The sequence below is a fragment of the Camponotus vicinus genome, unplaced genomic scaffold, assembly GCF_025532165.1.
Source record: "Camponotus vicinus isolate PSW18456_S1 unplaced genomic scaffold, iyCamVici1.0 SCAF_4, whole genome shotgun sequence".
Classification (NCBI taxonomy): Eukaryota; Metazoa; Arthropoda; class Insecta; order Hymenoptera; family Formicidae; genus Camponotus; species Camponotus vicinus.
The window spans coordinates 8,957,813-8,973,776 of NW_028141976.1; the positions used below are offsets into that span (position 1 = coordinate 8,957,813).

The window sequence follows — 15,964 nt, forward strand, 5'->3', positions numbered from 1 at the left end:
TATATGATCAAGCGATATCCAAAGCAACCTCTCAATATAATAAAATATCTCTGCTTTCAAAAATATATGATTAATGCAATATTAACATATGTATATAATTTATGTAATTAATTGTTTTTTATGTGATATATCCGAGGGGTCAATCACCACTCAGAAAATGTACAGTGGTTGTCATTTTTGGCACAATACGTTTTATACAATACATTTTATTGCTAACATTGCTATTGTATTGCTTTTGTTAATAATGCTTTTGTATTTTTGGTATTCCTATTATTATTTTATTGTCAATATTAGCAGTACTGCCGCAGAAATAAAAAGTGTTTCTAATGCATATTACTTTTTGTCTTATATTGCTAATATTATTTCAATTCATATTTTTCTAAAACATGAATTTCCTAAAATTATATTTACTGTACTGCAGCAATATATTCCTGATGAAATGTACAATGATTGCCAGTGGTTGACCCCTCGAATATATCTTTTGTACATCGAGCATTGGATGAGGATAAAAATGTTATTGTAACACACATTCGATAATCATCAACCGTTATAAAATAACTCCGTTGCATTTTATAACAGTTACAAAGTGAGCCGAAATATAATGAACTCTATATATCCGAGACGCAACGTTAATTAAAATTATCATAACGAGGCTCTACTGTATCTTGTTCTACTTTTAAACTAGAGCGGCCGAAAATTTAATTAATGGAGAACCATGCCCGGAAAGAATAATTAATCGGTATCTTTATGATAAATAGTATTGTTATAATAACAACTGTCAAAAATAAAATATTTGGCTCATATAAATCACGTTCGACGAAGAAGCCCCAACGTAATCGTTCATTGATGTTACATATATAGAGTTTCATTGATATTTATGTATCGATAAATATAAAGAAGGGATGTATATAAATAATTTCTATAAAGAATTGCGCCATATATAATGCCCGTGCTATTTAGAGATTGTAAAGAGCGTCCTCTCATCGCTACATACGGTTAGTCACGTTTATATTTATTTACGGTATGACCTTTTATCTTATCGAGACACTTTTTTTCTCTTTTTTTTTTGTGCATGCTCGGTCACGAGACACGCTGATACTTTATCCAGAGCAGATGATGTCATCTGCAACCGAAATATTTCACAAAAACGCAATCACAGCGCAAAGTTCGTTTACCGAATGTTTGAAATTATTCGCGATTTCCATAGAAATGATTGCTCATCTGATCATCGAATAATGAATTTAACAAATTTTGACATATTGCGAAAATAATTTGAAATATAAACATTAATATAGATTTAATAATTTTTCATTGATCATTAAACATTAAACTTTTCATTGAACTATATAAGAGATTTTCATTTTTTTTTTTTTTTCAAAATTTTAGATATCGTTTACTGTACTATAATCTTTAAGCAACTGTTAACTGTAGAATATTCTTTAAGAAAAACTGTATTTTTATGTTTTAATATTTTATATAAAGTATATTATATAATTTATTATATGAGAACTAATTAATTAATTACATTTGTGTTTTCCTACATATTTATATATTTTTATTATATTATTATATTATATATTTTTATATATTATATTTTTATTGTACTTTCTTAATATTTTATTATTTTAAATAAAAAATATTATTTCAAAAAAATAACCAATGAGGAATGGAATTAATTTAGAAAAAGGAATTAAAGGATAGAATTGAGAAAATTAATAAAAAGATATGTAATGAAGGAAGAAAAGTTATGTTTTATTAATATTTCAACCACGTATAATGCACGTGCAGTTTTGCATCCCCGTAATGATGCATATATGAAACCTATGCAACTTTTAACAAGCGTGCACGTTCAAGGAGATATTCGGGAAGATATTATGTAGCACGTGTAAGATGCACCAGACACCCTTGCGACCGATAATAGTGACGTAACAAAACGAAGGCGTAATGATTCAGCATATCGCTCTCTTCTACGCGCGTCAGCGCAAAAGCAGGTCGTTCCACCATTTATCAAACAGTTCTTGTTAACTCGACATTTTTACTATTCAATTCACGAAAAGATTAATACAAGTATAAGCATGCAAAACAAACTGTACATCGCTAAAAATACGTAACAATATAATTTTCTATGGAATTGTTGAAAATTCTATTTATTTCTAAGGGAAAAAATATTCGTTTTGAGGAAAAATTTTTGTGAAAAAAATTTTCCTGATCTCTTAATGATCCAATGCACATGATTTTAACGATAATGCACGATTACGATTATTAAATTTAGAATTAAAGAGTGAGATGAACTAAATAAAATATAAGTGGCTACCATGGCATGATCTTGTTATTTATAAAAATGTAAACAGCACATTTTATGGCATCTGCACACGCAGCATTTTCCAACATTAGCATACTTTTGAAATGTCAACTGCACATACATTATCGCAATATCGCATATTCACACAATTCAGCATATTTTTTTTAAAGATTGAAGTTTATTCTATTTAACAAAAGTTATGTATATAAATATTTCTACATTATATTCACATTATAATTAATTATAAAGATTTAGAATTGATATTGATTTGTTAACAAGCGCATAATTTAATTGGATTAAATGCAAAATATTTAATATCTAATTTTTGTATAATATTTTTTTACATAAAGTAAAATATCAATTTTGATATATTAAAGCAAATAAGTAGAGATCACCCACATGTGCGCACGAGAAATTACATTGCAATAACATATCCGTTGCACTCCGATATCTTCAATCGTGTATCTATTTAATCTCTTTAAATACAACGCGTCTCTAACGTGTATCTGTATGTCTTCTAGTCGATATTAGAAGATCATTATATCTCAAGGAGCTCATCAGTCTTGTTTCACGGCCAGCACACGCGATCCCCTCGTCGATCTCTCACAATGCGCCGGCAAATCCTGCGGTTTTACATGGAAAAAAAAGCGTTAGCGACTAATCGTTCACGCTCATGGCGCCTTCCAGATCGCTCGCGATCCAGCTCGCCGAGCAACATTCCACGATCCGGAGCAACCGTTCCTAATCGGAGCGAAAGAAAGGGCTCGCTGTGGAAAATGCTGGTTTCAGCGCCATTTCGTACGCGAGACAGCTGTAAAGCAACGGCTCTCTTTCAGTTTCACCTGTTCGAGATGATGCCGAAAATTAAAGTCCGCTCCGGGGGCCTTGATGCGACCTTCCGCTCGATCTTTCGAGCTGGTCGATCATTCCCATGGGCTGGCTTGGCGGCATTCCTCGGCCCACGCCTCTTTACTCTCCTTCGTCATCTTCGTGTGATCTTCCTCTTTCTCTCCCTCTTTTTCTTTCTACAAGACTCCAAAAGTTCTTGTAGCTTATACATTATTTGTATGAATTCTGTTATAATAATTAATATATGAAATGCTGCATACATTGCGTAATTTTATATATAATCTTATTTTATTTATATATAGGATTATTAACACATCTGGTTTTATATGAGAAATGTTTGATTTTTGATAGAAATTTAAAAGAACATGCACAATTTCTTTAGTTACTCTAGTAAATACTTGAAAATACTATTAGAAAGATACGTAGTCTATTTAAAGGATACTATGTCTGTATATTTGAAAAACATAAATGCGAGTCTATGTAAATGATTGTGTGTGTGTATATATGTATTACGAGACAATTGAGAAATATATCATTCTCATAAGCATTCGCATTAAAATCTATGCAAATTAGTCTGGAGAACCATTAAACCTCTCGTCCACTGTTTCTTGCGCAGTGCCCATAATTCTCCGTAAATATTCATTAAATCAAAGCACTCTAGAATAATTCAAGAGAAATGACGATTTATATTATCTAGTCCAATAAAATTAATGTTAATCTTTAACCAAATAACAAGCAATATCGAATTGGCCGCAGAAATTAATTAAACAAATACATAAATTCGCGATTTTGAATGATATTAATGGATATAAATTATAGTGAAGTTGATTTAATATTTGTGACAAACAGGAATTTAATTATTAGTTAAGAAGAATAACAATAAAGTTTGTTTATCGAATTTTATTAGTCCTCTTATAATTATACAATTAATTTTCGTTAAGATTAATATTTATTATACGATCGTCCAATTTAGATCAAAAGTTAATTCTTACTCTATTGAATGATGACACTCTACTTTATTTTTATGTTTTCATTAAGTAAAGCACGAGAGGATGAGCTCAGAAACGAAGAAAAGACAACGGGTTTCAACCTTTTTCTCTTTTCTCTGTAAAAAAGTACCTAATGCACGGAACAACGGATCTCATACGTCCCTAGATTTCATTCTCATCGACTTTCACCGGAGAACTTTGGCTCAGCAAGGACGTTTCTTGACGTACAACTCACGAATACTTCCGTATCCACAAACGACTATTGTCTCATTATTAAACGTCGCTATCTGTTTCCTTTTTCATTCATTTACATGTGATCCCATAGCATGTGGCATTGTTCTTGCGTTTTCCAAAGAAGACAGTTTAACACATTTGTATAACAAGAACATTTTCAACAGGAATGCGTGTTTAAGAATAAGAATCTTGATGGCTACATCTAAGTTTATTTACAATAAGTGCAGATTTACACATATATTTCTTGTATCTTATATTAATAATTTTTTACAGTCCAATATCTTTTTATAATTCATGTAAGAATTGAAATATTGAAAATAAAAATATTACACAAAATTTAAAAAAAGGGAAATAAATTATAAATTTGGTTATCAAATTAAAATTATATACATACCAAATTAAAAATACATAAAATGTGAAGAACCTACGATGAGAATATTCATCTGATTTTTATACTTTTCCCCAGGAGATGTATTTCCTTGGACCGAACTGAAATGTTTCCCTAATTTATACTGTTAGAACGTAACAAGCGGTGCCAATATTGTTGGCCGTAAAACATCATCAGGCGATTCCGTAACCGTTGATGACCAGAATCGGAGAATGCAGGCTGGATGTGCACTGCATTTGCATATGAACGAGTACCGGCGCGACTAGTCCCGGCGAGCTATCGCATCTAATTGTTAGTTTGCTTGACCCAATCGAGAATCGCCGCACGCGCAGCATCGCACAGACACAATTTTCATTCTCTCTGTTGCGTGCCATCTAACAATAAAATCGCACTCTAAGAGTCTCGAGGTACTTAAGGAGAGTAATTCTTCTCTCTCGATTCGAGTTTTATTCAACGCTCGTTACTCGAGAAATAGGACAATTTTAAAGTTTATATCTTGACATTTAACATTAAATATATTATCTTAGAATTCTATTTTATATTATTTTAATTTTATCTCCTTTTTAATTGAAAATAAGATTATAGGTACCGTGGAAAATAAATATGTTAAATAACGCACATACATTTTATTGATTAATAAATATTGATATAAAAAAAATATAAAATATAAATATAAAGAAAAATTCATATAAAATCTTTCGAGGTGTTTTAAAGTTATTCTTAAGGGGGGAATTTGCAAATATTATGCATACTCGCATTGCGACGTGTCAGCACATATCTCGTCGCGCAGATTTGTGATGGCTTCGCAAATTGGGCCAATCGATGATCCAAACCGAGCCGTAATCCAATAACTCTGCCATACCCGTTCTAGCAAATATTCAACATTCCTGCATAGAAACGACTACCATGTCTGTTGCAGCTCGTAAATTCTTTCGTCGATAAACCGGAGAACCTGCAATTTCTTAGTATATAAAACAAATTGAGAAAAACAAGTTGCTATGTGCAGCGACAGATACATATAGGAAGAAATCATGGACAGAGATAAATTAGTTATCTTAAATTATTTTTGCAAATATTATATGTATATAATTGGAAGATGTTAGAAGATATAAAATTAGAACATGTTATTAGAAGATAACATATAATTATTATTATTTTAAAAACGAAGTCGTGTAAAAAACTGACATTAAGTAGATTAAAATTTAAATCTTTAAAGCAGAAAGAGAGAGAGAGAGAGAGAGAGAGTATATACATATATATATATTTGCAACGAATTCCTATGTTTCCCTGATCTAGGAGAAATATTGTTTAAATAAATAATCAAGTAAATGCTCAAATATCATACGCTACATAATATTACGCGACTAGTAACATCAGTAGCTTTTTAATTTCCGAGTTTTTAAATAATTAATTCCATTAATCTTCAAATGAATTTTTTGAAGATTTGGGCTTTATTTTTTTATCAAATAAGCTCTATGTAGTATATTTTATTTGCCTATTTGCTTATTTGCACAGAATAATAATGACTGTAATTTACTAAAAAGAACTTTTTAATTTTACGAAATTGAAAACTGTTAGTATAGAAGAATCTAAAAGTCAATACGGGCACAAAATTCTGCGCATTGTGAAGAGATAACATTTTTTCTTTTTATCGCTGTCTCTCTGACCGTCTATTATCCTTTCATTTTCAGATAAAGAAAATTTCTCGACTTAGGCTAAGATGTCACATCACAGCGACGACAACATGCTGATAGCGACGTCAGATTCCTTCTGGGAGCCGGGCAACTACAAGCGGACGACGAGGAGGATCGAGGATGGTCATAAACTCTGCGACAGTTTGATAGCGTTGGTCCAGGAAAGGGCAGAGATTGAAAAAAGCTATGCCAAGGCGCTCAAGAACTGGTCTAAGAATTGGAACGACAAGATCGAGAAAGGACCCGAATATGGTACAACCGAGGCAGCATGGAAAGGTGTTCTGGTAGAATCCGACAGACTTTGTGATCTTCACCTCAGGGTCAAAGAGAACCTCTGTAACGACATCGTCCAGCAAGTCAAGACGTGGCAGAAAGACACGTATCACAAGGTACGAGTAGTTGCGTCACTGATTCCCCCTTAAATACACAGAAATTTGGAGTCACGTACAAGGTTTTCATCTTTCTCCTAAAAACTTAGGGGATAAGATCGCTAGATTAGTACTTTTACTTTTTTTTTTGAACGATATATTTTTTTTAAATAAAATAATTGATGTAAAAATTCAACTTCAACTCAAAATTTTTGACATTTTGCTTTTTATACATTTGTGAAATATACAAATTAAAATTTATTTCTAGATGAGAAATTTATTCTTGTTACAATATCTTTGTCCATTATAATCAATTTTATGGATGGAAGATTTAATGTCTATTGTTCTCGATGATTCCTTCTATATCAATTTTTGTAATAGTACTTGCACGCAATAGTAATATTAACTGATATTGGACGGGCTTGGTTCTATGATTGCAGTCGATGATGACCCTGAAGGAGCGCAAGGAAATGGAAGATGCGTTCAAGAAGGCACAGAAGCCATGGGCGAAACTCCTACAGAAGGTTGAGGAAGCAAAGTCGGAGTATCACAACAGTTGCAAGACCGAACGAACCGCGGCGAACATGGAGAGGAACGCCTCGGCGGACAGTTCTCTCTCGTCGGACCAGGTGAGCAATCCACGTCACAATCCATTGTATATCCCGCATATCTCGCGCACACATATTACGTCACTTGTCACTCTCGTAACGTTTTATTAACGATCGCGGCGCAACCAGTAGTACCATGTATTACTATAATAGAAGTCACTTCGTCATCACGTTCGCTTTTAAAAGGCGAAACAAAATTAAGTCACGTTATACAAATATAATTCGCGAATTTACTCTTCTCATAAAATAATATATTTATAATACTCGTATTTTAAAATTCTCGTGGCAAGTTTTGCTCGATATTTTATCAAATATATTTTCAAAATTGTTGCTTAATTAGATAAGAATTCTCGAAGATAACCATAAATAGAAGTGCGATAATATTTAAAGCGATAATTAATGGTGATAAGTTTGTTGTATGAATATTCCAATTCGTGAACATATACATACATACTGCGCACGTTTATTACTTCAATCTACAACAATACGTATTTTACATTATTATAACATCCACGAATTAAAATAATCTCACGATAATTCTTCTCTTCGTATTCTTAATAGTATATCCTTTTCAAAACAATGAAACAATCGAGTTATATAGATGTGCACAATGTATATATTTGACATCATATGTTCGCGTTATAGTCTCTTGGCATCTCGATCACGCGTATTACACATGGTCTTACGTACGGTAGATACAGTTGTTCTTTAGCGAGTATTATTTGCAGATGGCCCGAGGCTCTAAAAATGTACGTTTTACACCTTGTGTGTATTCCTAAGAATTCTTGCATGCGCTATATTCTATCTCTCTCTTGTTCCATTATTGCTTCTCTCGAACGTCTCGCAGTGAGCTAACAATGCCCGATTCGTTTGCTTCTGCGAGCAGAGTTCTCAGTTTGCACACCTGTGTGTTTTTTACCTAACATCTTTCATTCGGTACGGAGAAGATACTTTAATAGTAACTGTATGAATATATGTACGTTTCGTTCCATTTCTTGCACGGTAGTAATTATTAGAAACGCAAATGACGAAACAAACTTGCAATACCAAAAAACAAAAATCACATTTCTGTATATCTGAATTTTACTAAAATTAATAATTAGGAATTTGGCTCAAATAAATAAACAAAAATTAAATCGATTTCTGAATTTTACTATTTCACAATTGTTCGGATTATTGTTAGGGATATTGTAGGGATTGATGTAAATTTAAAGACAGAAAAAAATTCCAAGGAATTCCGCGTTCCATAAATATTTGAATTCTAAATATTTGAATCATTGAATTCTAAAGTATATAAATCACCGCCCAACACCCACGCGCACGCATAGTCGGCACAATAATGATCTCGATATCGGAGATAGACACCTCTGAAAGACGGCTAACGACGTTTTTAGATGACAGATTGTGGATGTGTGATGCATGGAGGCTCAGAGTACCAAAAATCCTTAGGAATAATAAAATAGGCGACGTTCAGTTTGTATGTATATGATGTTGCATGTGTCGCATGTTTCTTGACTTATGTGTCTTTCTCCCCTTTCTCTTATTACAGAAGGCTCTGCTGGTAAGCAAACTTCTGATTTAAGACGTTAGATTTAAGAAATTAGAACGCAATATATGTTTAGCACATACCTTTTTACGACACCTTTTACGCGCTTTCTTTCCTTTATTTCTTTTCACACCTTTTATCAACCCCTATAATGTCCATCTGTCTCTTCAGTTTAAATATAGCATGTTTTGCTCGCTCATGTTAGATATACAGGGTGAGCCATTTTAATTAACGCACGCAATTATTTCGGAAACAAAGCATTTTAGAGAAAAATGTTTCAGACAAAAGTTTTATGGTTTCGAGGGAGCCATAAGATGGTATCATTGGTTTGACACTGAAGAGTCATTTGAAGGTCACGTGAAGGTCACTTCAATTTTTTTAAATGGAACATCCTATATATTTTTGCACACACTTGTAGCTTATCTCGAGAGCTTTCCAAAACACTATAATTAAGTATCTTTTCGTTAAGTACTTTTTGAGTTATGAGGCTTGAAATAATTTCTTAATTTTACATAAACCGTAAAATATCTTGTAAAATATTCATTATTCGATTATCTTACCTTAATACTTTTACATACAAAATAATGAGAGGAATCAATTGATGTAAAGAAAACACATAGTTGTTTTTAAGAAAAAATATGGAATTGTTAATTGCAAATTACATATTTTTTCTTCAAAACAACTATGTGTTTTCTTTAGACCAATTGATTCCTCTCATTATTTTGTACGTAAAAGTATTAAGATAAGATAATCGAAAAATGAATATTTTACAAGATATTTTACGGTTTATGTAAAATTAAGAAATTATTTCAAGCCTCATAACTCAAAAAGTACTTAACGAAAAGGTACTTAATTATAGTGTTTTGGAAAGCTCTCGATATAAGCTATAAGAGTGTGCAAAAATATATAGGGTGTTCCGTTTAAAAAAATTGAAGTGACCTTCACGTGACCTTCAAATGACTCTTCAGTGTCAAACCAATGATACCATCTTATGGCCCCCTCGAAACCATAAAACTTTTGTCTGAAACATTTTTCTCTAAAATGCTTTGTTTCCGAAATAATTGCGTGCGTTAATTAAAATGGCTCACCCTGTATAATTATTGCTTAAAATAATTATTCGGCGTATATATTTAAAGAATTGCCATATAGAGGAGAATATGACTGACATAATTTGCACCGCCGATTGATTAAACGTTACTCGTAATTACGACAGCACTCCCTTCGACGTGTATTATTGTAATTTGGTTACTCAAAACTGGTATAAACATGAGAAACGCAGCGCACGTGCATGAAATATGGATAATTCATGAGTCGATATACATAAAACTTCTTTGCACTAAATTCTTAGGACGCTCGTGGCACGCACAATGATCTCGTGCATGCGAATAATATTTTTTTCTGTAAAATTAAAGAACAACGTAAATTTTATCTCGGATGACCTTGCGTTTTAAAGAGACTTCCTTCGGAAAGTAATTGTTGAGAACTATAATTATTTAATTATGTAAAATTATTGTGATAAAAAACATTTTAAATTCATAAGAGTTATCGTATACGTTTTGTTACTATTTCCTAGTCTTAATAAAAATCTTAAAAAGAAACTAAGAAAAACTTTAAATTTTTATGTTGAAATTAATTATGATAAAAATTTATACATAAAATATATTCAACTTTTATATTAATTATTATATTTTAACAAGAAATAACCGTTTTTAAATTGTCTGAGGAATATAACAATACATTTCAGTATTAATATGAAAATGTTTTGGAACGCATTAGTTATTGTAAAGAACGGCTATTAGTTTGTACGTTATTTACATGTAGTTGCATGATGAGATAAACACTAAGTAGATTAAATAATAGGTAGTTTGATGTAGTAAATAGGCAGATACATATACATATATATATATATATATATATATATATATATATATATATCTTTGCGCATTTTTTGATGTAAAATCATTATATATATTTTTTTTATCTCCTTCTTTAATGTGGCATTATCATGTTTATTATCGCAAAAAAACCATTTTTTGTAGCTCTTGGCGATAAGCTAGATAAATTTAAAGGTAAAGAATTGAGATTATCTGTTAAAAAATGTCCTTTTAATTAACATTTGTAGATTTTGAACTTTGTAAACTAACGAAATAATCAATTTAGTGTCGCGTGATAATCGTTATGTTGAAGATTGAATGCAAATTGCGTGAAAGATGAAAAAGGTTTAATTTTAATACATATATACGAAGCGTACTTTTATATAAACTTTTACCATCATAAAGTTTATATAACCGTAAAGTTTAAAGCCGCTTTATAAAAGCTTCAAACTATTAGACTGTATCCCGTGATACCGACCAGTCCTTACGTTCAAGTCAACATTAAAGAAGAACGCTCTCTGTAAGATTTCTAAATTTTTTCCTCGTCTCTTTTGACAGGTGAAGAAAATGCAGGACAGAGTGCAAAAAACAAAAGAGGAGGTGCAAAAGGCGAAGGAGAAGTACGAGGCGGCGCTTCAAGAAATCAATCAATACAATCCAAAGTACATGGAAGACATGACGCAAGTATTTGAGAAGTATCAGGAAATGGAGGCGCAGCGACTACAGTTCTTCAAAGACGTCCTCTTCGGCATTCGCGAATGTCTGAATATATCGCAGGATCCAATGATCCCTTTTTCATTATTGTGCAACTATATATATGATCCATCATGTATGATAATTGTAAATTTAAAAATTACACAAATGTATTTTGCCTTAAATTATATATTCAAATATATTATATCAATTATATATTATTGTATAAATATGATACGATTGCGTCTATCATAATCAATATTGATTGCGGGCTCTCAGTATTACCATTTAATCAATTCAGCTTACAATAATTTAAATTAATAATAAAACTGAAAATAATAAAATTAAAAATAATAAAATTAAAATCCTCATTTCTCAATGTTCTATTAGATTTAATGAATATGAAAAACTTGCCAGGACACCCTGCTCGTGGTTGAAGATCTATTATTAGAAAAACATATAGCTGTAGCGTGGACTGAATATTACTCTATAGCTCTTCCCTTTATTTTACAATAATTTTACCATTACTCGAATCGTTATGTGCGTCTCGCCACATATTCTTTTATTTCCGGCACAACATAGAATACCATAATGTTTGCCGTCATTTTCCTTGAAACATTTAACATAAAATATAAAGATATCGATATTTTTAGGAAATAAAGAGTTTCATTGAGGAAAAAGTAAATTTTGTCTGCATTAAAAGTGTGTAATAAGTAAAATATCGATAACTTTTTATAATGGACAATAATAAAAATGATATCCTATTCGTGATAAAATGAAGAATAAGATCATACTTAAAGGAAGGCGAACGGGCATATTTAATCAAAGTTTTTAACTCTCTCACAACTTATCGCTGTGTCATCAAATTGCATCGTATAACATTAAATAAAAATTATGCTTTTGTACAATCGCGTTTCCGAAAAAAATTTGCTTACAATAATGTTTTGTCCTTTGAATTTTCTTGAGGCTTCTAACTCGTAATCTTATATTTATCTTACTAAATACTTATTTAGGACATTCTCTTAAAAAGGAGTAATATCTTATAAATTTATAGAAAATTTATCTAATCGTTGTACATAACGCGAATTCATCAATCGTCATTTTATAATGATCACGGGTTACAGGCATTGCCGATCTTATCAATATTTTCCAGTTTAATTAACTTATATATAATTTCAGTTTAACTAACTTATATATAAAAAACCTTACGCTCCAAAAAGATACGTTTCATTATTGCAATTTTCCGGAATGCATGCATGTGATTGTTTTGGGACATTGCTATTATGCAGGACTACACAGAGGAGTTCCGCGAGATCACGAAGGGCTCGAAGTCGAAGGAGGCGCTTCCGGCAGGATCCATCACACTCATCAATCAACGCCCGGTCGGCGAGGATCTGCATGTAAAGTTTTGTTTACACGTTACACACGTGACACGCGCCGCCCGTGTAATCTCATTTTATAATTGTTAAACATATTCAAAGTCCGTCCGGCCTACGATCTATCTCGATCGGCCACGTTGAGACGATCGAGAGGTCGTCGGCGCCGATTAAAAGCAAGCACGCGACAGCTTTTAAACGCGGATGTCCCAGCTGGTTGCGAGGTCATCCAAGATGGGTTTCCTTTCTCAGCTTCTAGCTCTTAGCCGGCTTAACCGAATTAACCGTAAATCCGCTCAGCGCTTGCACTCGCACGTAATCGCACGGATCTCTGCCTAAAGGTGAACATGGAATAGCCTCCTCCCCTGGATGGCAGATATAGGAGGAACGAATTTACAAACTATTGAGGTAACACACATTGCGACAAAGGCAGGAAATACAAGTCACGAAAGATTGCAAAATTATATATCGTTCAAAAGAGATTATACATACTTTTGAAATATTTTTTATTTATTCATGATATTTGTATCATAAGATAAGAGAAAAGATAAATCTGCCTAATCTAAGCAAATTTATTCTTATTTGAGTGATACATTTTATAAAATTAAAAGAATTATCATCATTATAACAAAAATAATCAATGAAAACATTGTATTTTAATCGTTTATGATTAGACTTAGATTAGACTTAGATTCTACAGAATTCTGTAATCCTCAAAAGTTTGTAAATTGTCTCCTTTCAAGATGCTTATTATCCTGTTTATGGTATACGGTATGGATAATTATAATATTATTAAAATATGAATATAAGTCACATCGAGCTTAACAACAGTCATATATGCCTGCAACCGATTGTTGAAAATCACATGCGACACATCTGCATGTTTCACATGCTTAAAAATATTATATTATTATGAAAGTGTCGTATTATATACATATGGAATTAAACAATGGAAATATAATATGCAATTAAGTTTGCGAATAAAAGAGGTTTTTTTATAAACCAAACTTTATCAGGACTGTCGTACTTTCTTTCAGCTATAAACTTTTCAAATATTCGTAAATTATACTCTAATAGTATTTTAATTTATAATCGAAGCAATGTAATATATAATCAAATGGGCATTTAATGGAAATTAGATTTACAAAACTTATATAGACATTTAATTTAAATTTATATATAAACATGAAACATATACGAAAGAAAGAAGTAAATTCCAAAGAAAATGCGATGGTTATTGTATACATTAATTTTTTGCTTGATATAGCATAAAGTTCTGTATATATTTATCGGAAAGCTACGAATTATATCGTTCAAGAATATCTCATTTAAAATGTCTCATTTAAATTTTCATCAAAAAATAACGCAATAATAATACATCTGTGACTAAAAATTATTGTAACATTTCTTTAACTACTCATAATTCATATAATCTGTCTATATAGAGTCCTGTCCTTATCGTGTTAGAATTCATCTCAAAAAATTGCAATCTCGAGCCTTGTTGCGCTTTGTAAATATGCGCTTTTTAAAATTGTAAAAATGAATTGTAATGAAAATACAGATGTACGATGAGAGATAGTCTATCTTCTCTATAAAAATATTTTCTTGAATTGTCGAGTGAGCAGTGCTCACTATGCAAAGACATAGGACATCGAATCGGTCAATTTTTCCTTGTATTCGTTATATCTTGACATATGTAATAAGATTATTGAGATTATTGAGAAGATAGACCAGGTGAAATAATGAAAAGGCTTTAACAAAATCGCACATGCATCGTTGGCATGCTAATTAAACATTCGCAGTGAGCGATTCTCGAATCATATGAAACATTTGGTTACACGCATGGCATTTTCAACGAGATAAATTCGTGCATCGCGGTTACACACTATGCGAATTTCATTGAAACGTATCTAATATATTTCCACATATTTCAAATCAGGAATTTCCACCGGTCAACAACAAATCAAAATCAAAGTCCATCAGCCGTGTAGTATGAGCGGACAGCAATCACGGAGATAGCAAAACCGACACAATAAGTTCGAGCAAGCAGTCTTCGGAAAAGAACAACGAGAGCGATAACGTCAATAGACTATTACATAAGTTTGTTGCAAAAGCGACTCTTATAAAGCTCTTTATCTAGTTAACTAGTAAGAACCGCGTGTGAAATGTATGATGATTGCAGTAACGGTACTAACGCCAAGCAAGAGTCAAACCCATTCGAAGAGGAGGAATGGGACGAGGAAGGTGATGAACCATTGGTCGACAATGGAGAACCAGGGGTTCCCGTGCGAGGTTTGTACGACTACGAAGGAGCCGAGGCGGACGAACTTAGTTTTAAGCAAGGTACCTACATAGGATTTTGTTTTTCGCAAAATTTTAGAGTCAATCAATTTGATTTGTATGCATAATTAATTTGATATGACATAATTTTCTGTATCTATAGCGAAAAATAGGAATACAATTGAATCATTTTGTTTCTTACGATTAATATAATTTAAAATGCAACCAATATAGTTATTTGATATTTTATATATATATATATATATATATATATATATATATATATATATATACAGGGTGTTTCATTTTAATCCGACCAGTCGAATATCTCGAAAACCAAGCCCGGGAGAGAAAAATATTTCAGACAAAAGTTGTTTGGTTTCGAGGGGGCCATAAGATGGTATCATTGGTTTGACCTTGAAGAGTCATTTGAAGGTCACGTGAAGGTCACTTCAATTTTTTTAAATGGAACACCCTATATATTTTTGCACACTCTTGTAGCTTATCTCGAGAGCTTTCCAAAACACTATCATTAAGTACCTTTTCGTTAAGTACTTTTTGAGTTATGAGGGTTGAAGTAATTTCTTAATTTTACATAAACCGTAAAATATCTTGTAAAATATTCACTTTTCGATTATCTTACCTTAATACTTTTATGTACAAAATAATGAGAGGAATCAATTGGTGTAAAAAAAGCACATAGTTGTTTTTAAGAAAAAATATGGAATTGTTAATTGCAAATTACATATTTTTTCTTCAAAAC

The 15,964-nt window shown here is 31.8% G+C and overlaps 1 protein-coding gene and 1 pseudogene across 3 annotated transcripts in view; both read left to right on the top strand.

The window, feature by feature from the left end:
• Positions 1-11,868, top strand: part of LOC145970399 (protein kinase C and casein kinase substrate in neurons protein 1-like) — a 71,658-nt gene extending 59,790 nt beyond the window's left edge. The window contains exons 2-5 of one of the 3 annotated variants that reach the window (XM_083097188.1): positions 6,454-6,845; positions 7,265-7,453; positions 8,161-8,181; positions 11,411-11,867. In XM_083097188.1, coding sequence (XP_082953314.1) covers positions 6,483-6,845; positions 7,265-7,453; positions 8,161-8,181; positions 11,411-11,800 — 963 coding nt within the window. In that variant the 5' untranslated portion in view covers positions 6,454-6,482 and the 3' untranslated portion in view covers positions 11,801-11,867. Of the gene's footprint in view, positions 1-6,453; positions 6,846-7,264; positions 7,454-8,160; positions 8,182-11,410 lie in introns of all 3 variants that reach the window. The other 2 variants (XM_083097189.1, XM_083097190.1) reach the window with 2 other exon arrangements.
• Positions 11,869-11,967: 99 nt separating this feature from the next.
• On the top strand, positions 11,968-15,473 carry LOC145970418 (uncharacterized; annotated as a pseudogene).
• Positions 15,474-15,964: the final 491 nt, after the last annotated feature.